A 24,780-nucleotide genomic window follows, 5' to 3' on the forward strand; every position below is an offset into this window, starting at 1 on the left:
TTGAAAAAGGTTATGTGTTTGATGCTGTAGTAAGAGCAGTGTTATGCTACGCGCCCAAGTATGGGGTATGACATTATTAATTACATTATTTACTTGGAGACGGAAATTAATACTGTATACACCATGAATTTGCACTTGAATTATATCGTATTAATGGCTAATATGGTAGATTCCGTATGTGGCCTTACTAAGATAGTGGCTACCGAAATTGTACAGGATTTTCTAGGCAAAAGATTGGACATCTCTGATTGAAAAGTATGATGTTTTCAATAATTCGGTCTATTCAAACCGAAAGTATTGCAAGTGGTTGCAAAAAGATATTGTAGGATTTCAAAGAGAAAAAGAAAGCCTCTTTCGGTTTAAGAGCGGTGACTTCTGAAAACTTTACGCTTTACAGAGGACTGGCTGAAGGTGTGAAGTGTACAGGCTTATTAAGGGGACTTGCAGTGGATTTATACACAGCAAGATGCTTATTTAGACTTCGTGGTTAACTTGTCATGTTGAACGTTAAGCCGTATCCAACTACATGTCCTATGTGCCACGAGAGGATCTATACCACTTATAGATACTCGTCCTACATCGAGATTGAGAGAAATTGCTTTCAACTGTCAAACACTTAAGCCGGATGAGGTTGTTCGACTCTAGGATCGTCCTGGCTGGAATCAGATGACACAATACTTGGCTACTCGTTATATAGCTATGTTAATGGTAATGGTAATGAAGATACAACGAAGCGGGGTTTGTGCTCCCCAGGCACTGCAGCCTTCTGCCTTACTGTTCGTTCCTAGTTCCCTAATTCAATGCAATCGACTCAATCCTTCTTCTTAGAAGTATCAGGTCATTGACTGTTGCTGCTACAATGTCATTCCCTAGTTTAGCAGATGGGATCATCGTTGTATATTATGCCCATGATGTGTAGATGTTTTCTCAGATGCCAGTGACCGGTTAATAGTCCTATCACTTCTCTGAGTCTGGCCCTCTCCAACTGCAGCAATGAGATTGCCAGTGTTGATGAGGGTTGTTTTAACGTAAGTTTACTATGTCTAGGACCGCTAGAGTTTATGAACTTCTCCTTTTGCTTTATTTAGATCCATTCGGTGATGGAGGATTCTATATTTGTTTGTGTTATCGCGAGTATAGATTCGGGGGCCTATGTATGGTTTTGGGGATCCTCTTCTTGCCTTTTTTGTTACCCAAAATTCCTTCGTGCCCTGGCACCCAAGATATCATGGATGTTGTTTCTCCTGGTGATGCATTCACTGACTAATTTTGATGTGATTTTTTACATGCTAATGCTTTAATGGCTGCTTGACTATCAGATCTAATGAGGATTATATTGCCAGTGTAACATTTTTAAGATTTTCTAGGACTGAAGCATTGATAACGTATCAGTGCTTGAAAGACTGAAGCGTACTTCCCTAATGAGTTTGATTGCTCATATTTTGGGCTTGTACAGTAAACACCACCCGGTTCCTTCGTTCGTTTTGGAGCCAGCTGTATACAGTGTCATATATGTGATGCTCTCCTGAGTTCTTCCTCTCCTTTATAGTCCGTTGAGACTTTATAGAATGTTGTTAAGAATGTTTCCGAGATCATTTAGTCAGTCCCAATTTCTAAGAATGGGTGTCTGATTTTGTTAATTACGGTTGTGTGTTCAAACCCGAATTGTTTACTTCCTATCCAGTTTGATTGCTTTTGGAGCCTAAATAAGAGCTATATTAATCCCGATAAAACTTCTGACTACCGCTTATTCAATACAAAAACAATATATCAAATAAATAAATAAAAAATACAAATGTAAATTAAAATCAAATCAATTAGAGGATTGTATTTCCGGAAGGAAAAACCACGCCAATTAGTTTACACATTTTTTCAAAAATTTAGTATAATTATTTTATTAATAAAAAAAATTACTCAAGTATAATTATTATGTGTGGTGTTTAGTGACCGTTAGTTAATGATTATTCGGAGATCGTGAGATGCGGTTTTAAAAAAACATTTTCTTTATCGTGCCAACGTTTCGATCTTTATTGAGAACATCTTCAGGGCCTGGGATTTATAAACAATGTTTAAATTTTACAAATACATGTAGGATGCGGAAAAATTCTAGCATTGTATAAATTTATTTTTTCCCATCTAAAATTTTCTAGCATCGTATAAATTCATTTTTTATCTAAAATTTTCTAGCATTGTATAAATTAATTTTGTTTAGTATCAAATTTTCTAGCATTGTATAAATTCATTTTTTCCACATCCTACATGTATTGGTAAAATTTAAACAATGTTTATAATTGCCAGGCCCTGAAGATGATCTCAATAAAGATCGAAACGTTGGCACGATAAAGAAAATGTTTTTCTAAAACCAACGTCACACCAGACCACATCTCACGATCTCCGAATAATCATTATTAACTGTATAATTGTAAATATTTCAAGAATAACCTTTTTTCTCTTTCTTTTTTTCTTTGTAAGTGCAATGAAAATTTATTATTAAATTTAAAACTTCAGATATTTTAATAAGGCGTACAATTTTCAGGTTCAAATTTGACAGTACTTTGAGCGCATCTTGGCTATCAGATGAGATTTCTTATACCATTTGTTGTCTTTCAGGCCCACTCTTCGTCTTATCGCTTGGTTTTCGCTACTTTATCCGCTAATTTAATAATTATACGATCTTGTTTTGCCTTGTTTGTATTGTTGTTGCACTTTATTGGAATTTGATGATTGTGATGACGGTCGTTCATGATGTCTGTTGGTTTTCCGTATATGTTAAAATGGCTGGATCAAGGTGGTTTATGTTGTTCAATTTCTCCCAGACAATGATAAATTTCTTTCTGTTCAGGATTCAACTTCTTTTACCTGTCTAGTGAAATCTACGATGAAAATTTTGATTATGATTTGATATTTTAAGAAGCAGATAGTAGAAAGTTTTCTTTAGTTAATAATATAAATCCCCTAGTTTCTTCCTTGTCACGAAAGAGCTATATTTACTAGTAATTTTTGGGTAACTACATTTTATCAGTATATTTGGTAGGATCTGGGATTTGGTTCAATGAATGTTCTTCTGTTCAAACTACGCCAAGGTTTCGGTGTTTTATTTCACCTTCCTCAGGGCTAGGCTCACAGTCAGTATTTAAAACTGTTTTCTCTCTCTTTTTATCATTTTTTATTTTTCATTTCAAATACAATGCTTTTTAATAATTAAATAAATGGCACTTTTTACAAAGCACCATCACAGACAAAATTCAGAACGTAAACGAACTCTGAAAGGTGTGGTGATTAGTTACCGTTAATAGATAATTATTCAGAAATCGTGAGATGCGATCTGGTGTGATGTAGGTTTTAGAAAAACATTTTCTTTATCGTGCCAACGTTTCGATCTTTATTGAGATCATCTTCAGGGCTCANAAGATGATCTCAATAAAGATCGAAACGTTGGCACGATAAAGAAAATGTTTTTCTGAAACCTACATCACACCAGACCGCATCTCACGATTTCTGAATAAAGAACTCTGAAAGGTTTACGTTCTGATTTTGTCTATGATAGCAGTTTGTAAAAAGTGCCATTTATTTATTTATTAAAAAACATTGTATTTAGTATAAAAAATAAGAAATGATAAAAAGAGAGAAAAAGGTTTATACATGTTGATAAGAGAAAACAATTTTAAGTACTAGTGGAAGGTGAAATAAAACACCGAAAGCTTGGCGTAGTTTCAACACAAGAACATTAATTGGACCACATCTCCGATCCTACCAAATATTTTGTTGAATAACAGCTGGTCGATCACCTTTACATCATTGATCACAGATTCGTCTCTTCATCACTATAGATTTTACGCTTTATTTTAATAATTAGACAGTATTTCATGGCAGTCTATGACCGTCTGGGGAAAAGAGCTATATTTTAGAACTTATAAATATTTATTCGATACACAATTTAAAAAATTTAACCGGTAGTTCGAGTACAGCCAAGGGTGGAGTTGACTGAGCGCCACTTATGTAAAGTGAAAACTAGGTCTCTGGATGGCATAGCCTTGCGTTGCGTAATCCGACCGTTTACCCCAACTCCAGATGAGCAAAGTAACTGTGGTATTTTGAGACTTGCTCGTTTCCCGAAACGCCTCCCTGTTGAGCAATTCGCCCAGATCATCCCGAGGCCCTTTTCCGTAGACAGAACTGGTTTCGGGCACGGGCCTTGATCCTGACCGGGGGGCCCTTAGCTGGGAAGGGCGATGTCCGGTTTTTTCCACGGGCGACGAAAGTTTTATCGACTATCAATTTTTCAAATAAATTTATCATTCCGGATATTTAAGAAAACACCAACAACTGGGCTTGTTAATGTTTATTAATGTCTTCCTTACGGGCTGAACAATGAACATCTTAAGATTTAAACTGAGACGATTTGGAGTATGAATGTTTATTTTTGATTCTTCTTAGTAGCTTCTGTTTCCTTCTGTCTGAAATAATTGATGAATGTTTTTTTTTGTCATCAATGACGATCCACCCAATTTGCACCCAACAGACGGAACGACGTTCGTCCTTTTGAGCAAGCCCGCAAAATGGTTAAAACGTGTGAAACCACTTTCGCAACAAAAGCTGCGCTCGCTCGTCTCTCGTTGCATAACCGGCAAACATATTTATGCGTACGGTTTCGATGGTTTGCCAAATTTTTCGAATCAACTGTCTAAATAAGAAAAAAACTATTTTTTATGCATTTACGTTAAGTCTGTTCATTTTATTCTACAATGCTTATATAATTGTCAACTCGATAAATTAGTACCTTTTTTTAGGTGTAAAAACAATAAAACTTTAAGACTGTTTTAATATAAGTTCTGGTCATTACAATATACATATATGCACAATTATTTGCTCTTTTCTTTATCTAAAACATATTACACAATTTAAAGATTGAAACATTGGAACATAAAAAACATTAAAAAAATTTAAAAATGATTTATGCAATCATTAAAAACATAATTGGACTGATTATGTAAAGTGAAGGAAAGATCATTTTTTTTTTAATTGTTTAAAAAGTGCTATGGATAATTAAGCTCTAATCTTTCGTAATTTGCTGATAGGTTTGTAATTTTATGTATTTTTAATTGATAACCGACTGCTTAATAATTATGTACAGAGTTACAAGGGTCAATTGATGACATTTTTCACTTGGTTAAATTGGTTTTGCACTTCCATAGATCCCTGCCCATTGGCAATAAATCGGGCCAATCTCCCTCAGGCGAATCCGCGAGTTATTCACAAATATTTACCACTTTCTCTACAAAACGGGTTTCGATCCCTATCTCGGAAGGTGACGAAAGCCAGCTGTAAAGATGTGCAGACAACAGCCCGACGGTCCTGCATCGTAACAATAGAATGAACTCCGCGTGTTATAAATTCAATTTATAGTTTTGAAAATATTATTAATTTGTGTTAATTTTTCAAAACCTAACTTTAAAAAAAATAGCAATAAGTTACACGATAAATTTAAAATTTCCGGCTCTGAGGGAAAACTTTAATATCTCCAGAACCAATCGGTAAATTTTTGAATTTCTGGTATTTTTATATTTTTAATGGAAAAGACTTTTAACATATGTGAAAAAATGATTACTAGGTCGTGTAACACGCCAATTTATTAAAATTGGACAGATTGTACGTGAAAATCACTTTTGAGTCCATACTTAATTTTACATCCATTAGAGTTCGCGGTCCGATTGACCAAATAACTTCTTTCAATTAATCAAACTTTATGTAAGGTATTGGTTAAGATAAAAAAGTCAGTGTCACGAGCGGGATTCGAACCCACGACCTTCAACTAAATACGCCCTACTCTACCACTTGAGCTATCGTGACTTCGATCCACTCGACCAACTTCCCATCTCAACCCCCACCTTTGGAATTTAATTTTTATCTCAACCAATACCTTACATAAAGTTTAATAATTTGAAAGAAGTTATTTGGTCAATCTGACCACGAACTCTAATGGATTTAATAAGTAAAATGAAGCATATCTTCACTAAAGCTCTCTGTGGCCGTTTCATTTGTCACCGAGAATCGAATAGATTACAGAACAAAAAATGGCAAAAAAGAAGGGAAAATTCGAAAGGTGAGTTGAGATGGGAAGTTGGTGTCCGAGTGGATTGAAGGCACGATAGCTCAGATGGTATAGCAGCGGCGTATTGCGCCGAAGGTCGTGGGTTCGAATCCCGCTCGTGACACTGACTTTTTTATCTCAACCAATATCTTACATACAATTTAGAGATCAAAGAAAATAGCTTGGGTGCGTTCCTAGATGTAGCAGAGGCTTTTGATAGGATCTGGCACCCGGGCATGTTTTATAAACTTATCCTACTCACTCCATATTATCTTATTTTGAAATTCTACTGATGCTTCAGAGAGAGGTGCGGCAACACGTTCTCGGAAAACAGATGCAAGCCGGCGTCTTACAAGGGAACATTCTTGGTTCTATCCTTTTTGTATTTACTGCTGACCTACCTATACATCCTAATAACATTATAACCACTCGAATCCTTACTAACATTCAAGAACACCTTGAGTTACCTAGTCTCAAAAGTGGAGGATAAGACTGAATGAAGAAAACAGTGCTCAGTGTACGTTCAAATTGGGAAAACAGTCTTGCTCTCCGTTGTACATAACCTACAAAGAAATTCCGATTTCCATTCAAGACAAATGCTGCCTAGACCGCAGACTGACGTAGAACCCAGACAAAACTTAAGAAGATTGGACGAAGAGTTTTAGGACCGAAATTTGTCTTGTCCGTCCAAACTAAACTAACCCTATACAAGAATTTACTGAGACCACTTTGGACATAGGGAGAATGGAACTGTTGGGTTCTGCGAAGCCGTCCAACATTCAGCGCACCCAGACCTTCCAATCAAAAGTCTTCAGACAAATTGTTAAAGCTCCTTACTACGTCACTATACTCGCATCCTCAACATTCCTTTTGTCAATAACAGATTCCGAAAGTTTTATAACAGCCTCTCGATCGCCTCAGTCGCCTTAACGGACGATGGCTTGGAACCCTCCTCGACCCTTAATCTCTCACACCAAGTGTCCCATTGCTGGTTTCTCATGTCATACGTCCTCCAGGTGTTTCACTATAAAATAAGCGGTGAAAAAAAAGGCTGTTTGTTTATAAGACCTCACACTGTATATGACTTTTATTCAGTAACTTCTGTAAAGCACTAAAATTTTAATTATGAAGCACAATTGAAAGGTAGTCGAAGAAATAAAAAACATGTCATTTTAATAAGCATCAATTCTGTAGAATAGACGGACATTTGAGGTAAAAGTGGAATAGATTCTCCTGTTTTTACTGCTGAATCAAACCAGGAACAAACAACATTAAAGGTAGGCCTTCGCAATTTGATATATATATTTTTTTTGCCTTATGATCTTTGCATATTAGCCATGTGACAATTCATATATGTGTGTTCAAATTTGGGGGGGTTATTGTGAAAAAAGGGCCAGAAGCGACGGTGGGAATCGAACCCACAACCGCGGCATGAGAGTCTCTCATGCTAACCACTCGGCTACCGCGGTCCCCTGATATACAGGGTGAATTGCTACTCGTGCTACAAACTTCTCCAGTAGATTCTTCACCCTAAAATGAACAAAAAAGTTCATATTGACCATGGTCCGATTCTCAACCATTTCAGAGTAATTTCGCTTTTTATCGATTTTGAAAGATATCACGTCCTGGCGTCGGAAAATCGTGATATCTTTTAATCTAAACATTTCTCTGAAAATCTAATAGCACCGTTGAAATTCCCGTTAATTTTTCAATAAGAAGATGACGGTGGCAAAATGTTTGGGCTAATTTTTTGTGTTTTATTTCAGCCAGAACTACAAAAAGAGTGGAAAATTGTGTAAATCGGAAAGTGTATAAAGTAATCCAGAGTTTCTAATTTTAGTCTCAGAAGGCAGCAAATTTGAGGAAAACTACCTGATTTAATAACGCTTCCAACGCACTCGTCATTTTCTTATTTAGTGGTTGTGAGACCAAGATGTTGATGACAAAAAGAGAAAAAATGGTGGTTCAAGGATTGCTAATGTTTGAGAGTGACTTGCTACTCGTGCTACAAACTTCACCAGTAGATTCTTGACCCTAAAATGAACAAAAAAGTTCATATTGACCATGGTCCGATTCTCAACCATTTCAGAGTAATTTCGCTTTTTATCGATTTTGAAAGATATCACGTCCTGGCGTCGGAAAATCGTGATATCTTTTAATCTAAACATTTCTCTTAAAATCTATAAGCACCGTTGAAATCCCCGTTAATTTTTCAATAAGAAGATGAAGGTGGCAAAACGTTTGGGTCTTTCTTCCTTGACCTTCTAGCTGTTTGTAAACTTCTTAAGCATTACATACTAAATGGGCATTAAATTAAATTAAAAAATTTCAATGGAATTATGATTTTGATTCTCTCTAAAAATTAACGGGGATTTCAACGGTGCTTATAGATTTTAAGAGAAATGTTTAGATTAAAAGATATCACGATTTTCCGACGCCAGGACGTGATATCTTTCAAAATCGATAAAAAGCGAAATTACTCTGAAATGGTTGAGAATCGGACCATGGTCAATATGAACTTTTTTGTTCATTTTAGGGTCAAGAATCTACTGGTGAAGTTTGTAGCACGAGTAGCAAGTCACCCTGTATATGTTTAATCGCATTTTCCTTGAGCAATTATGTATTCCATTACCGTCAACGGTAATTTGGTATAAAATTCAACTTGAACAGTTTGGTAAATTTTTCTATGTGCAGATGCCACCAGCTCTTTGTTGGCGATGTAGTCTGACTAGCGCTGGTAAGGGGCCTGTTTTGGTTTTGTCTTTTTTTTTCTTTGAGCAATTTCATATGATTTGCTTGTCTTCGTGGGTTGCACGATGGTGATGATCTTTCCCTATTTTGCAAAGTTGGGGGTGACATATCCCATCTCTTCTCAAACGAAACTCGGACATAGAAATCATGAAATCATGGTGTACCGCATAAAAGTGGAAACGTACAATAGTTTTGCGTTTATTTCCTTTTCTTAATTTTTCATTTACCCAATCTATTAAAAGTTGGGTCTTTACGATCGCATATCAGATACTGGTGTAGGTACGTTCAGAGGAATACGAAAGACATTCGCTTTTAGCCAATTGGTCAACAATTTCATTATATTAAAAACCGGTATGCCCTTTTAACCACGCTATTGCAATGCTTGCTGGTTTCTTCGGCCAGAATTAAAATTAGCAGTATGTATTATATAATATCGTATAAAAGATTTATTATCATTTCGAAGCGTATAGATTCCACTGGTTGGTGCATACGACTGCGTATTTTATGCTAAACCGTAGCCTATCTTGCTGCCTGCTTTAAAGCAATTAATTCAAGCAAGTCTTAAAGCAATTAAACTAAAATATTGATAATCCGAATGAGCATATTTCTCATGGTAATTAAGTTTAGGGTTATACTAGTCAGCCAATTTTTTTTAACATCATTTATTTGTATGTATAACTATACATGTATTACATGCAACTAGCAGATTGGATCAATTTATGTTTATGGCATTTCGGAAGTTAGAGAAAGCTACCCATTGGCAGCCGCTCTGTTAATAAAATGATATTAATCATTTAAGAGGTCTTTTAGCCATATTCTTTTCAGACGTTGACGTGGTAATTGTGGAGAATGTAGTAATCCTATTTGTGTGTTAGTGTGATTTTGTAATTTACTATGAAAACGACTGTAATATGTTCTGATGGATGAAAAAACGAGAGCGAAGATCACTTTGAAGTGTGTTATTGTTTACCTAAAAAGTGGCAGAAACAATTAGTCTTAAAATTTTGGAGTGAAAACTTTGTAATTTTTGAATATTCGGCCGATCCATTAGCTTGCATCTTGCATCCAAATAGGTTTGAGTAGGTATGTGTATGTCGAAAGTTTTGATTTTAATGGTAATTTGGATTGTCGGCTGAGTAGGTAGTAAATCATTTTAAATCGTTTGTTGAGTGTCTGTTTTTTAGTCATGTGGATTTCAAGTTAGTCTTCTATCAAAGGTAAGTCCTAAATAATTGACTTAGTCGGATTGAGAAGCAGGTTCATTGCATAAGTACATGCTAGGTCTCACGACGGAGTGGGAAGATGATGTGACTTTGAAGAGTTAAACTTTATTTTTCAAAGATTACTCCATTTTCAATCTTTGATATGTGGTTTTGTAACATAAATGAAGCTTGTGCAGAGGAGGGATGACTTGTTAATATGGAGGTGTCATCTGCATATGTGGTGGTGAGTGCATTCTCATTTGTGGGCATATCAGAAGTAAAACTTGTATACAACAGCGGAGCGAATACTGACCCTTGTGGCACACCTGCAAGCACTTCTTCTATTCAGAAGTCCCTGTATTCTGGTTTGCTAGGTTTAAATCGTTGAGTGTCTGTTTTTTTAATCGTGTGTATGGATTCCAAGTTAGTCTTCTATCAAATGTAAGTTCTAAATAGTTAACTTTGTCGGATTGAGGAACAGGTTAATTTTATAAGTATACCCTAGGACAAGTTTCACGACGGAGTGTAAAGATGTTATGTTGTGACTTTGAGGGGTTAAACTTTATTATTTCAAAGATTGTTCTTTATTTTCCTTTCCCTTCCTTACCCCCTCTGCTTTGCAGAGACTTTCTTGATTACTGAACGAACCCTCAGGCAACGGGTGCATCAGTCCCTTAAAAATAACACTGAACCACGGAAGTAGAGTATCCAAGCGACTCTACTAATTGAGGTTGAACTTGTGGTGGTCGTGGTTTGCAAACCAATTGCACCTTAGTTGGAGGATACCGGCCAACCGGAGCCGGAGATAGAGTGCCTTCTCTGGGGTGTGAAAGGCACGGTTGAAAGACTGTGCCAAAAACCACAAAACTACCTTTTTCAAGGAACATGTATGGATGTGCTCTTTTTAGAGCGCTTCTGAACTTGGTTAGCATTGCACCACCTCGCTAGCCAAGGGATGTGACAAGTCCATGCGTGTAAAATCTTCCTGGTGTTCTCCTTGAGTACATTGGGTATATGAGAAGGTCCTTTGGGGATAAGTCCGGACGGTAAAGATCCTCATGGGTCTCAACATCCATGAGTAGGGGACCGCGGTAGCCGAGTGGTTAGCATGAGAGACTCTCACGCCGCGGTCGTGGGTTCGATTCCCACCGTCGCCTCTGGCCTTTTTTTCCCGATAACCCCCAATTTGAACAACATGTATAAGCATTCGTCATGGCTAATATGCAAAGATCATAAGGCCAATAAATAAATTAAAAAAAAAAATCCATGAGTAAAGATGGGAACATCTGACCCTTGTGGCACACCTGCAAGCACTTTTTCTATCTCAAAAGTCTCCGTACCTTGGTTTACTGAAAAATCTCTCCTGACTAATCAGATAATAGGCCTGGGGTAAAAATAATTTTAATTTGTATAATAATCCCTCATGCCATACTTTGTCGAAGGCCTGAGAAACATCTAGAAACACTCCAGTCGCGTACAGTTTCTTCTCGAGACGTGAAGTAGTGAAATCTGTAACTCTATGAAGTTGAACAGTGGAAAGATGGGTACGAAAGCCAAATTGATGGTCTGGTAAAATGCTTGAAGTAGCAATAGAGATAGTTCTTTTGTAAGTTAATTTTTCGCATAATTTAGAAGGAATGGGTAACAAACTAATAGGACGATAAAACGATGGTGAGCTTAAATTTTTATGGGGCTTCGGGATCATTTTAATATAAGAAAGATTCCATTATATGGGAAAGTGTGTAGTTCTCGAAATTGCTTTAAGTAAAGAAGTCAGAAAGACGACGGCTTTTTTGGGGTTCTTGAAGCATCGTGACCAGGTGATTTTTTTTTTTCAAGAAGTTGTTCTATTATTTGTGATCCTTGTTTTGGAGTTATTGGTTTAGGTAGCAGATCTAGAGGTGTAGGTGTCATAAGTGAATCTGATATAAATTTATCTTGTTCAATATCGATTAAATTATGAGGTTTGAATACGTCGGAAAGATGTTTCACAAATGTTTTGGACTTATCTTTTTCGGAAACGATCCAAGTTCCACCAATTTTGTTTATAAATGACTGATCTAAGTTGCCAAAGGTTTCTAGCCCTTCTTTTTTTCGGATATTAATTGCCTCATGTAGAAATGACCAAGTCAACCAAATTAAAATCTTTAATCATAGTACTTTTCAAAATAGCGATTCGATCGATTGTGAGACAAGAAGCCGAGGAAGCCGGCGAACGAGCCGAGGTTTGGTATTAATATAATTGCTATAAGCGATGCACGCTTTTGCACCGGTTGACCCGGCTCTTTTCTAAATGGCACAAGTCTTACGACTGCTATAGCGTAAGAAAACCAGATTGTTACTTTATTCGTTATCCTGCCGTGGCATCTGGCAAAAGTACACTCTTAGGATTATGCGTAAAAACCCTGACCCTGGCTGCGAAAAAGGGGATTTTGAGAAAATAAAATTATTCTCAACAATCCTTGGGAGTATTTCTTTTATTTTTACCAGTAGAAAAAGAGTAAAATTTAATATAGTCTTGTATATTTAACAGGCATGTTGTATGAGAAGATTACAAAGAAAAAGAACTCAAGTTAGCTAGTTGAAAAGCTCTGTGGGAAAGCCTCATATTCATCTAAGTCCTTCATTTATTATTCTATTGTTTCTGTTATAATATATTATTTGATATTAAAATTCGCCTTACTCACTGATTTAATGCATGTGTATGACAACCAGTCGCTACTTTCAATCTCGTAAATTAGATATGTGAATACATATTATACTTATATAACTGATATACTATAAATGTTCTATGAAAAATAAATACAAAAAATAATTGTTTTATTAAACTCAAATTGAATTTATTTAGTTATTCTCATAGACGCAAGAGCGTTAGGTCCCAATACCTCTCAGCCAAGTTTAAAGCTCAATTCAAAGCACTTTATTCTTCTTATTTTATGCAGGGTATCCCGTGAGCAGACGGAAATACTTCAGGATGTTGTTCTGCATGTCAAATGAGACTAAAAAGTCTCTATTGTCCTTAATCTGATATTTACAATTGTGTTCGAGACCTTTAACTTTTCATGTTTCTTCAACCTTTCACAACTTTGTCTAAAAAAAAACCCTCGTATTTCTTAAACTATTAATGGCACTATAGATTTGTTTGCATCAGTAGAAAGGGCATTAAAAACCATATAAGGAACATGTGTTCGTTTTATAGTAACGTTAAGCGAACAAAGTACAAAATCAGTAAGAACATAAACTTTTACTATTTTTCAAAGTTCTTGCCTGAAATTTAGGTAAGACTTGTTGGCTCAGTAATATTGACGATATGTCTGATGATGATGGTTTATACAATGATGGACGAAAACATGATTTATACAAACTATCGTCATGTTTATTATCCCTACAAAACTGATTAAAGGCACTTGCAGCATATAGTACATTACATTCGACGACTTCGGACCTGATGGAAGCGGGGTTTGCGCCCCCTAGGCACTGCAGCCTTCTGGCTTATGTACTTCCTAGTTCCCTAATTCAGTGCAATCGACTCAATCCTTCTTCTCAGAAGTATTAGGCCATTGACTGTTGCTGCTACAATTTCATCCCCTAGGTTTTTTCCGTATGCTGTTATGTCTCCATTGAGCGGTTGCTTCGCATTCGAAGTTGATATGGGTGGCTGTTTCTTCTTCCTCATTACATAATATACACTTGGGATCATCGTTGTATATGCCCATGCTGTGTTGATGTTTTCTCAGATGCCAGCGACCGGTTAATAGCTCTATCACTCTTCTGAGTCTAGCCCTCTCCAACTGCACCAGTGAGATTGCCAGTCTTGATGAGGGTTGTTTTTACATAAGTTTACTATGTCTAGCACCGCTAGGGTTTATCTACTTCTTTTTTTGCTATATTCAGATCCATTCGGTGATGGAGGATTCCATATTTGTTTGTGTTATCCCAAGTATAGGTTCGGGGGTCTATCTATGGTCTTGCAGATCCTCTTCTGGCCATGTCTGCTTTTACGTTACCCAAAATTTCTCTGTGCCCTCCCCAGGTTTTGGAGATTTTGGATGCATTCACTGACAAATTTGATGTGATTTTTTACATGCTAATGCTTTAATGGCTGCTTGACTATCAGATTTAATGAGGATTATATTGCCAGTGTAACATTTTTAAGATTTTCTAGGACTTAAGCATTGATAACAGGTATCAATGCTTGAAAGACTGAAGAGTACTTCCCTAATGAGTTTGATTGCTCATATTTTGGGCTTGTACAGTAAACACCACCCAATCTGGTTCCTTCGTTCGTTTTGGAGCCAGCTGTATACAGTGTCATATATGTGATGCTCTCCTGAGTTCTTCCTCTCCTTTATAGTCCGTGGAGACTTTATAAGATGTGGTAAAGAATGTTTTCGGGATCATGAAGTCCGTCCCCATTTCTAAGAATGGATGTCTGATTTTGTTAATCATGGTTGTGTGCCCGAATTGTTTACTTCCTATCCAGTTTGATCGTTTTTGGAGCCTAAATGAGCTTTTCCTAGCTTCATCTTGTGTAATTTCTAGTGCATCTGTAGGGGATTGTTCTCAATTGCCCCTGTTTTACATAAGTTTCCTAATCTTTTAGGTAGCTACTTTCTGTTGAGCTTTGGACCACCAGATTAATGATCCATAGGTTATTTTGGGTCTTATTATCTTATAAAGCCAGTGGGCCTTCACCAGTAAATACTGACGATGTGGCGCTTACAGAAATTTTTAAAGAGCTTTAAACACATGTACGTAATTTCTCAAAGGTCCACCAATGTAAAATTAACGTCTAATTGCAAAAAAATTGTAAAAATTAAATTAAATCTTCAAAATGTTCACCTTTGAATAATAACATTCTGACATCCTGAAAGATTTTACTGCTCTTAAAAGTACATTCGTTTTCTGATAAGACCACAGAAATCCGGATTCCTTTCTTTGGGCTCGTCTTTCGAGAGAAGAGAAGCTAATAAGCTCTTAAGAGAAATAAAATATGTTAGGATGCCAGGCTTATATTCTTTAAGACGTTTTGAACATTTAAATTAATTTATATTATTTGTACTTTTTATCTAAGGTCTTGGTTGAGATGAAAAAAATTAGTGTCACGAGCAGGATTCGAACCTACGACCTTCGGCTCAATACCTTGCTTCTCTAACCTCTACAGCTATAAATATAGCTCAAGTGTCTTTTCACGTCAACCAATACCTTAGATAAAAAGTATAATTAAGTTAAATAATTAATACGGTCAATTATGACTACTAAATACATATATGGATTAATTGAAGTTCGTTGTTGTTTTCTTGTGTTCAATTTTCAATTTGTTTACTTTTACTATGTTTTAATAGAGTTTCAACCTCTTTATCTGACATTTTCTATATGGTTTGTAACCGAAAAATCATTTTTTGTAATTAAACGTTAATTTAACAATGGTGATAACTGACCTTTGAGAAATTGTACAATATGTATTTAACAAACACAAAAAAAAAGTTCTGTACGCATCATATCTGTTAGTATTTACTGAGCTAAGAAAGTCCTAATTAAAATTTAGACAAAAACTTTGTAATATCGTAAAAATTTATGTTCTACCTAATTTTGCACTTTCTTTGTTTAAAGTTACCATAAAACAAACCCATGATTCTTTAGGATTTTTAATACTCTTTCCATTGATATAAACAAAATTTACAGTAAGATTGATATTTTATGAGATACGAGGGTTTTATTGGGAAAAATCGTGAAATGTTGAAATAACAAGAAAAGTGAAATATCTCGAATAGAATTTAGAATCAGACTATAGACAATAGGGACATTAAAATCCCATTTGACATGTAGAATAAACTGAAGTATTTATTTCCTTTATTCACGGGACACCCTTTCTAAGTGACTGATACATTGAAAGCATATCGTTTGAAGTAAACCAAATTATTTCACAGATCTTGGTACCAACGTCGAAAATTCTGTTATTATTTAAAAAAATCCTCAATATCTAATTTTAATAAAATGTTCATTACTGGGGTTACATATTAGCTTTGACCGTGAAGTTTAAATATATTCAAGGATGACAAGCAAGGACATGTCCTTTTATAAGGAAGATGTCTTGACGACATTGTCTGACATCTATTTTTTTTTTCGAACGACTAAAATGCAATAAAATTAAAATGGTATAAAAAATACAATGAGATAAGAATAAGTTTTCAAAGGAGGGTTGAAAGTTTTTTTTTCAAATTCTATTCAATAAATTTACATTTCATTCAAAGTAATAATTTAATCATGCAAGTTAGTATTCAGAAAAAAATGAGAAATGTTTGGATAAGGATATTTTTCAATTATTTCATTATAATAATTTAGGTGTGTAGGTTTTTTTGTAAATGATGAATGCGTGAAAAACGCACTTTTTAAATGATGTATGCTTTGTAAATAGGCCTTTATAAAAACAATGAATATCATAAGCATTTAAAATGCTATCAATATTTTCATTTGTTTATAAAGAAAAGCGTTTAGACAGATGTTGACGGATGTCGATGTAAAATTTCTTACAACTCGATTATCTTATACTCGAGCTGTATTGACCAAATTCATGAGGGAGAATCCTGTTGGAGGACGACATCTTAAAATAGTTGATCGGTGTTGAGAGGCTAGTGTCTCTTTTCCATTAGCGACCTGTGGGAATTTCAGGAAGAAAACAGAAAAGGCAGGAATTCACGCCCTTGAAAAAGATTTGCTGCTTGCTTTTGCTAATTGTTTCTGTTTACACTGAAAGATAAAGTCGCAAATACAATTGAATAAACATTTAATGCTACATGCATATTTAAAAAAAATGAAATTCTATCAATTCTAGATTCTTAAGCCTACCAATACCTGTATGTTATCTATATAACAAAAAATCAGAGTGCAATCATTCTTTGATTTTTACGTACTCCTAAAATCAATCGTAAAAATTCAATTTACTTCTGAAATTGTGCAAGCTGCCAACCGAAAAAAAAGGTTAAATTTTGAAATTATACCACCTTCTTTACTATTTTATTTATAAAAATTACATTTTTTTTCTATCATAATGAGCTTGTTTTCATAATAACAAGACATTTGGCTGGGATGTTATAAATTGTTCAAGACCATGAGAACAGATTTTTTCCCCATTTTTCGTTTACGAGAAAAACATCATTATTAGCAATTATTTTGGTGATTATCTCTCCATTTTTACTGTTTGGTTGAAGGCCCAAACGTTTTTCAGACCAAATCAGCGAACATGAGCGGACCAGCATAATCGGTAATGATCTAATTACAATTTTAACGATAACAACTTCCAATTAACAGTGCTCATTTAGGTATGAAATATTTAATTAATGACAATGTAGAAGTGAACTTAAGTGATTAATAAGTACAGCTTTTTATGTTATGTATGTTGTACTATACATATCTTGTGAGTTTGTTTAAAAGACGTTTTTATGTTTACTGATTTACGTTTTTATGCTGAATATTGTATTGTATAACTAAGTATGGTTCCAAAAGTAGTTTTTCACACAGAATCTGCTGGTGATATTAGATTTTTAATTAGGCGCGTTAAACCGAACTTGTGATCACTTTTTCCAAATTTAATTCTCTATTTTATTTGCACATTTAAAACAATTTCTTTCCTTTTTTAAAAAAAAAGTAATAACAGAGTTTTTCTGATGATATTGAATTTCCGGAACTCAATAATTTCAATCTATGTTTAAGTCCGTTAAAAAAGCTGAAAATTTATTTGTGATGATGTTTTAAAACCTAACTTTAAAGAAGAACAATCGGTTACACAAATCGAGTTATGAAGGAAACTCCAATCTCTCCAAAACAGAATAGATTAATTTTTAAATTTCTGGTATATTTTTTTAAATGGAAAGGACTTTCAAATTGCCCGTAAAAAAATCATCCTCAAAAATTCATCGATTTTTGCTGGGGATTTTGGAGTTTTCCTTTAAAACACGATAATTTATATTTGTCGTATAACTATTTAAAAAATTGATATTTTTAAAACCTAACGTTAAACAACAACATTCAGTTACACGATAAAATGAAATTATTGAGCTATGAAAGAAAAAAACTACTATATTTCTAAACCGACGCATTTTTGAATTTTTGGTATCTTTGGGTTTTAAATGGAAAAGACTCTCAAAATGTGTGAAAAAAATAGGGCATAAAATTTGAAACAAAAGTTCACCAGGTCGACTTATCGCGCGAACTTCTATTGTACCAACATTCTACCAACCAGCAGAGTTTGCGTAAAAAATTACCTTTGGAACTAAACTTCCTTTTTCAATATATAATATTTTTATGTATATAAAATATTATATATATTTTTATATGTATGTGTTGTCAGGGTTGGGTTGGGTAAACCAATATTTAATCAATTAGACTTAAATCCGAATACTCTAATATATTCAATGGAAGGTGTTTACGTACATAATTACGAAATTTTTGATTACACAATTACAACGATTGTGTTACATATTATGCTATATACTATGATTTAAAAAAATACTACCAAATATGGAGATAAGGCAGTTTTCCTTCAGAGCTCAATAATTTCAATTTATCGTGTAATTGATTGTTCTTGTTTAACGTGAGGTTTTAAAAAATGAAAAATTAAATTTTCGTATTTTATTCAATTAAATTTTAAAATACTGGCAGCCCTTAGATCTTTAGCTAGATCGTTGATCTTCATTTTTGTTTTCGGAGAGGAAGATTGCATTTTTATGTAAGAATTCTTGGCATTTTTTTTGGTTTTATGGCATGAACGTATTACTTTACATTCTTTGTACGGCTGTTTCAATAAATACCATTGGTATATCACCTGCGGTACTCCAACCGTATTTTTATGAGATCTGCCTGTCCTGTTGTTAATTGCAATCATCCTGTTGTTATCACCTGATTTTTTCTATTTTCCTTTTAAAATTTGAATAGCCTGTTAAGTATCAAATGTAAATAATGCTATATCTTTGAAATATTTTAGCCTATTATCTAGCCTCGATTCTACTCAGTCTAGTTCTTCCATTTAAATTGGTCAAATGTTTGCAGCATAGAAAAAAAAAAGAATGTTGCAACAGCCGAACTATTTTTTGATAATTGTCCAATTAACGACCTTGTGCGACTGAGATTGTGATCAATTATGTGAGAAAAAATCATGGTATTATGAAAGCCCATTACCATCAATAATTATACCTGGCAAGAGGCTTCGTTCAGCCTGAGGACTTCCATTTTTAGCTCTTAACTGCCATCAGAGGATTTATTTTTTACCCTCTATAGTTCTAATATTTTGATTATTTTAGGTTTCGCGGGCTAGTCAAACCAGTCGACAGTACTTTTTCAATAATTTTCACATAAAATTCCAAGGCGATGTATTCAAACAGAAGAAATGAGAAAATCAGACACAAATTTGAAAACTACTCCGTCAGACGAAAAAATATTTAATGATTGATTTTGAGAATTAATTATTTTTCCGTATTCATGCTAATGTTGTCATAACAGACAGAATGAATTCAGTTTTAATTTTGTGAATGCTAAAAATAAACAAAATCTTCATTAATTTTAATTTTTAACACTAACATCAAAATGAATGTGGTTCCATTTTTTGAGTCAGCATTTTCGGCATTTTTCTTTCCACAAATAGGTATATTTTGTCGTATATGTTGTTGTAGTTTAATTTTTGAAGTTGTGCTGTATTTACTTTGGTAAAATTGTAAAATTCTACAATGGCAAAAAGCATCTGTTATGCTTTGATAGAATTGGTACAGTTTGTTTATTAAGTTTAGTCAGTTTTTTGATGTTTTCCATGTACAACAATAAATGAAGTGTGAAAGTCAAATTTTGTGAAATTACTTCGACAAGCTGGGTAATAAAATTTGGTAGGACACAAAAATTTTCCGAAGATATTTTCATTTCCCTTATATCATAACTACCTTATATCGTAATTTGACTTTTTAACTTCTTCCCATAATATTAGTTTCTTCTAAGAGAAACATCAGAAAGAAAATTTTATGAAAAACCTGCGGATTTACAAATCGAATTGCATAACCGATTGACCAATGGTTGTTTGCAGCCGGCTGTGAAACAAAAACGGCAAATCTACTCACGCAACTTGAGGGATGAACATGGGCCCAGGGAGGCCAGCAGCAGGAGCAGCAATACCGAAGGATGCATGTTGACCGTCTGAGATCTCGCGTCGAACCGAACGACAGAATCCTGCCAAGAGGGTATTGCCAAAGAGCGGCAAGGTCTCCCCCAATCCTGCCGGCCCAAGGCAATTAAACCCTACTCGAAGAACATACAATCCTTCATAAAGTGAACGGCCAGACCGCAAGAACCTGCTGGAAAAATCTTCAACTAGGAGGAAAACGGCGAAGGACACAATTATCTGACACACTCCTCTCTTCAAATCCCAAAATTTGAACCTGAACCGTATTTCCTTCATGAACTTTCGGCCAATAAAAGGTAATTTCATGGTCCAGCTAATCAACGGAGGAAAATAAAAAATATTCCCATAAAAGTCATTATTGAGTGATTGAGCTCCAGTATGACATCCTTCTTTATATCAGCTTCATTTAAATTTTTACAATTTATCACTGCTGCACTGAGACATCATAAACAATATTTTACACTTTAGATAATTAAATTTGAGAAAATTCTTTCAACCTAATATTAAAAACTGCTCTGAAAAAATTACAGCAATAAAAGATCGGTTCAGGTCGAAACCTGTAGCTATATCTGTCATAAGGACGCAACATGTTGCTATTTGTCCAACCCCTTTCTAACAGGGCGCATTTTCACTTTAGGCCAATTTTCTTATCATTTTCACCCATTGCATCTCACGCTTTAAGAAATAAATAAAGCGAAAGAATTCATGATTTAGATTTACTCATTTCACTTGCGGCATAATTATAAAATAAACTTATTTATTCATTATCTCAAAGGATTATCTTACTAGTATTAACGTGAATAAGTAGCTCGATCCGTCCCACATAAGCAGTTTGTCGTGTCTTGGCTCCTTACAGAGAGCGTGTAGGCATTTTGTTCAGCTTTTTGTATATAGATTTTGTTTATAGATCTGTTATATGTGTTTTGTGGTTCTGTGTGAGATGATTGCGTGTATGTATTAGAGTGAGTGATGAGGGGGTTGATGGTGAAATATAGCGTCACCATCGCCATTCTAGCAGTTTGTGTTTAGGGTCGATGGCGAAATAAAAGTACTCCATGGACTCTAATTTTGATTAGCTTATTCCTATTGAGTGTAGAAGATGGAGAAATATCGACTACTCCATCGACCAACCAAATTGAGTGCAATGTACATAAGTGTGAATGTATTTATTAGTGCGATTGTATTATACAAGTTAGATAGTTTTAGGCTAGATTATATTTTAGGGGCTGAAATAAACTAGCTGGAATCTAACCCCGTTGGTTAGGAACACTGAGCATCTGGTTTAAGGGAGATGCTTGCAACCCAGTCGCATAAAGGGGTAGGTAAACTCCCCTGAGCAATACACCTTAGGTCAGCACATCGAGAAGTGACAATCCTTCAGAATAAAAATCCAATAAGTAGCAAGACTGTCCTCATAGCCTGATGTCCTTGCATCTAGCTAGATATATAGATAAATTATTTTATGTGATCAAATTTTAGGAAATTACGAAATATTGTTACTTCCTACTATCAGTTTATGTACTGATGACACCAGACCTAAGTTTTAGTTTATTGATTGAGCTAAGCACTGTAAAAATGATAGGGAAAATTGAAGAAAAACCCACTAGGTAAACGTTTTGAGGTCTCGAAGAAGGTCAAACAAAACGCATGTACGCGCCCCTCGAAGGAGAAGTCTACAAGGCGAGTCAGTTTTGAATGCACCATAAGGAAAAATGCTTTGGTTTTTTGATGCTTTTTTGGGTGAAAGCTCAACTAAGTTTTTACGCTTGTAATTAATCTCGTACATTTGAAAGACCTTTCTTTGAAACGCATTTATAACAATGCAAATAATACAAAAAAAAACAACAACCCGAAAGTAGAATTATTGAGAAAAATCTAGCGATTAAATCCTAATAAAAACCAGTTTAAACAACTCGTCAACAAATGAGACCTTTATATACCGATACATAGGAACAATACAATTAAATTTAAGTAAAATATTGATTTTTTTTATTAACCTTTCAGATATTCTTGTTACACGCATCGTTGAATTTAATGAAGCTAATTTATTGTACAATTTATGAGAAGGCAATAAAAAATTAAAACTGAATTATATATGTTTCACATTTATTTATTATTAAAAAAAATAAAAAATATGTTGTTGGCTAAAATGGAATTAATTTTTTTAAAAAGTAAATGCATTTAAAATGAAGGTAGCATAGTAGAGAGCTTTTTCTGTAAGGTTTTTTTGTCGAAATAAAAAGTTAGGCGATGAGCGGGATTCGAACCCACGACCTTCGGCTAAATACGCAGCTACTCTACCACTTGAGATATCGTGACTTCCTGCTCGTGGCACTAGCTTTTTCATTTCGACCAAAACCTTACATAAAAAGTTTAATTAATTGAAAGAAGAAATTTGGTCAATAGACCACTAAATATAATAGATAGATAGATAGATATGTGTTGGTGTATAGTTCATACATCTATGTATATAAATAACAAGAGGATAGATATAGTTCAGAAAAATAAATTTCACAAGAGCATAATTAAAATTTTTTATCGTCTGTTTTTTAACTATAGGGTAGAATTTACAAATTTCCTAACAATAAAATCTTTAAACATCTTGATATTTGACATGATTAAAAATAGCATAACAAATTTTTCGGAATTTTTTAGACTCGTTTTTACACGGAAGAACCGTACAAAGATTGGCAAAACGGGTGTGAAATGTAGGAAGTTAATTTCAAAATTTGCAGACGGCTGAGTCAATAAACAACTTTCTTTATTGGAAAACTTGGCCGTTGAAAACACCACACGTTTGATGTTTTTTCAAAAATCTTCGACCAGGTTCACCCCAGGTGGAAATGGAATTTTTTTATGAAATAGTTATACAAAATCCTTATATAACAGTGTAAGATAACGACTCTTGTATATTACGAGCCTGTTTTAAGGAGAAATAGGTCATATTACCTGCAAAGCTCTCCAGTCGAACGGCCCTAGATCGTGTCTTTTAAGGCTTTTAACCGGGTGGCGAAATAGAAAAAAGAATTAATCAAACAACTTCCAATTAAGAATTAAATAAAAAAGTACTCAAACGTAAAGAATCTCCCATCTGATACTTACTTTCCCAAGTCACACGTTAAGTCCATTGTATTGTAATAACCTTATCTTCAAGAACGCTAAACTAAAAAATAAAATAAAAACTACAAAAGTCACTGTCGTCTGAAATAATTTATCCAAGACTAAGATATTTTATTAGTTTGTATCGCTAATCAAATATAATTATTAGTGTTTAAAAATTTACAATGACTTAAAGCTCACTTATGCTCTGATTTCCTAACACTCAATTTTGAACCTTCATCAACCAACATCAGTACAAAGTTTTTTTGATTTTGTAAACCTGATCTTTATTGATGAAAAGACCTAAACCGAATCATCATCACGCAAATGTTTAAATCCTACTAAAGATTAAAAGTATGGTGAGGTTTCCTTTTAAACAAATTAGCATTTGTCAATAAGGTAGAAGATGAATTGAATTTCCTCATTTTTTATTTACACATTGATAAGGCCGAGTGAAACAAAAGAAATGCTATGGACAAAGAAATCCTTGAATATTAATTCGTCAACTACCTTCAAGTTAATGTTTGTACTGCTAAAAACAAAAATAGTTTATAAAAAATCAAATCCCTTATTACAAAATAAAGATTTTGAGCTACTTCTGGTTACAACCTTTTCTTTAAAACGGGTCTATTTAAATAAAAACATAATTTAACATAAACCTGAAAGTAAAATTATTGTTTTCGGACTTCATTCGGAAAAATCGACATGCATATAAGAAAAAGAAAAAAAATAATCTCAATGGTTACATGGAAAATAATTTATAAAGTTATTTATTGCTATTTCCGATATTATGAACGAAACTATTCAATAATATAATTTATGTATTAAAAAACAATACGGTAGAAAAAAAATCTGGGTAGAAATGATAAACGGTGGAGTGAGTGGGTTGTTCAATCATTTTAAAAACTTGGTGTCCGAGTGGATCGAAGTCACGATAATTCAAGTGGTAGAGAAGCGTCGATTTTAGCCGAAGGACGTGGGTTCGAATCCCGCTCGTGACACTGACTTTTTTATCTCAACCAAGATATTACATAAAGATTAATTAACTGAAAGAAGTTATTTGGTCAATCGGACGCCGAAATCTAATAGACTTTTTAAAAAGATAGTCCCCACCGGCAGTTAGTTGTTTTCAACGATCGGATTTCGAGCTTATAGCTCATCATCAGGTTGAAAGAGTTATACAACCTGATGATGAGCTATAAGCTCGAAATCCGGATCATTCAGTGAGTGGGAACGATCTGTTTAAAAAGTTTAAAAAATTTTGGATCCTTAGTCGAATTTTCGAGAAATATCGTTCATCCGAACATGATGTTGATGAACACGTTTTAACTATAAATATAGATTCATTTTACGATTTAGTGGTCAATTGGCCAAGTTGCTTCTTTCAATTAATTATTCCTTTTATGTAACGTCTTGGTTGAGATGAAAAAGTCAGCGTCACGAGCGGGATTCGAACCCACGACCTTCGGCTA

At 34.4% G+C, this 24,780-nt stretch overlaps 1 protein-coding gene across 1 annotated transcript in view; it reads right to left on the reverse strand.

Moving 5' to 3' along the window:
* The window catches only part of LOC106669739 (protein takeout-like), a 23,920-nt gene extending 3,590 nt beyond the window's left edge, over positions 1-20,330 (reverse strand). Inside the window, exon 1 of the mRNA XM_014399426.2 lies at positions 20,148-20,330. Within this exon, the coding sequence (XP_014254912.1) occupies positions 20,148-20,214 (67 nt within the window). The 5' untranslated portion in view covers positions 20,215-20,330. The remainder of the gene's footprint in view (positions 1-20,147) is intronic.
* Positions 20,331-24,780: the final 4,450 nt, after the last annotated feature.

This window comes from Cimex lectularius, unplaced genomic scaffold (genome assembly GCF_000648675.2).
Source record: "Cimex lectularius strain Harlan isolate CLEC.00 unplaced genomic scaffold, Clec_2.1 scaffold8, whole genome shotgun sequence".
Taxonomy (NCBI): domain Eukaryota; kingdom Metazoa; phylum Arthropoda; class Insecta; order Hemiptera; family Cimicidae; genus Cimex; species Cimex lectularius.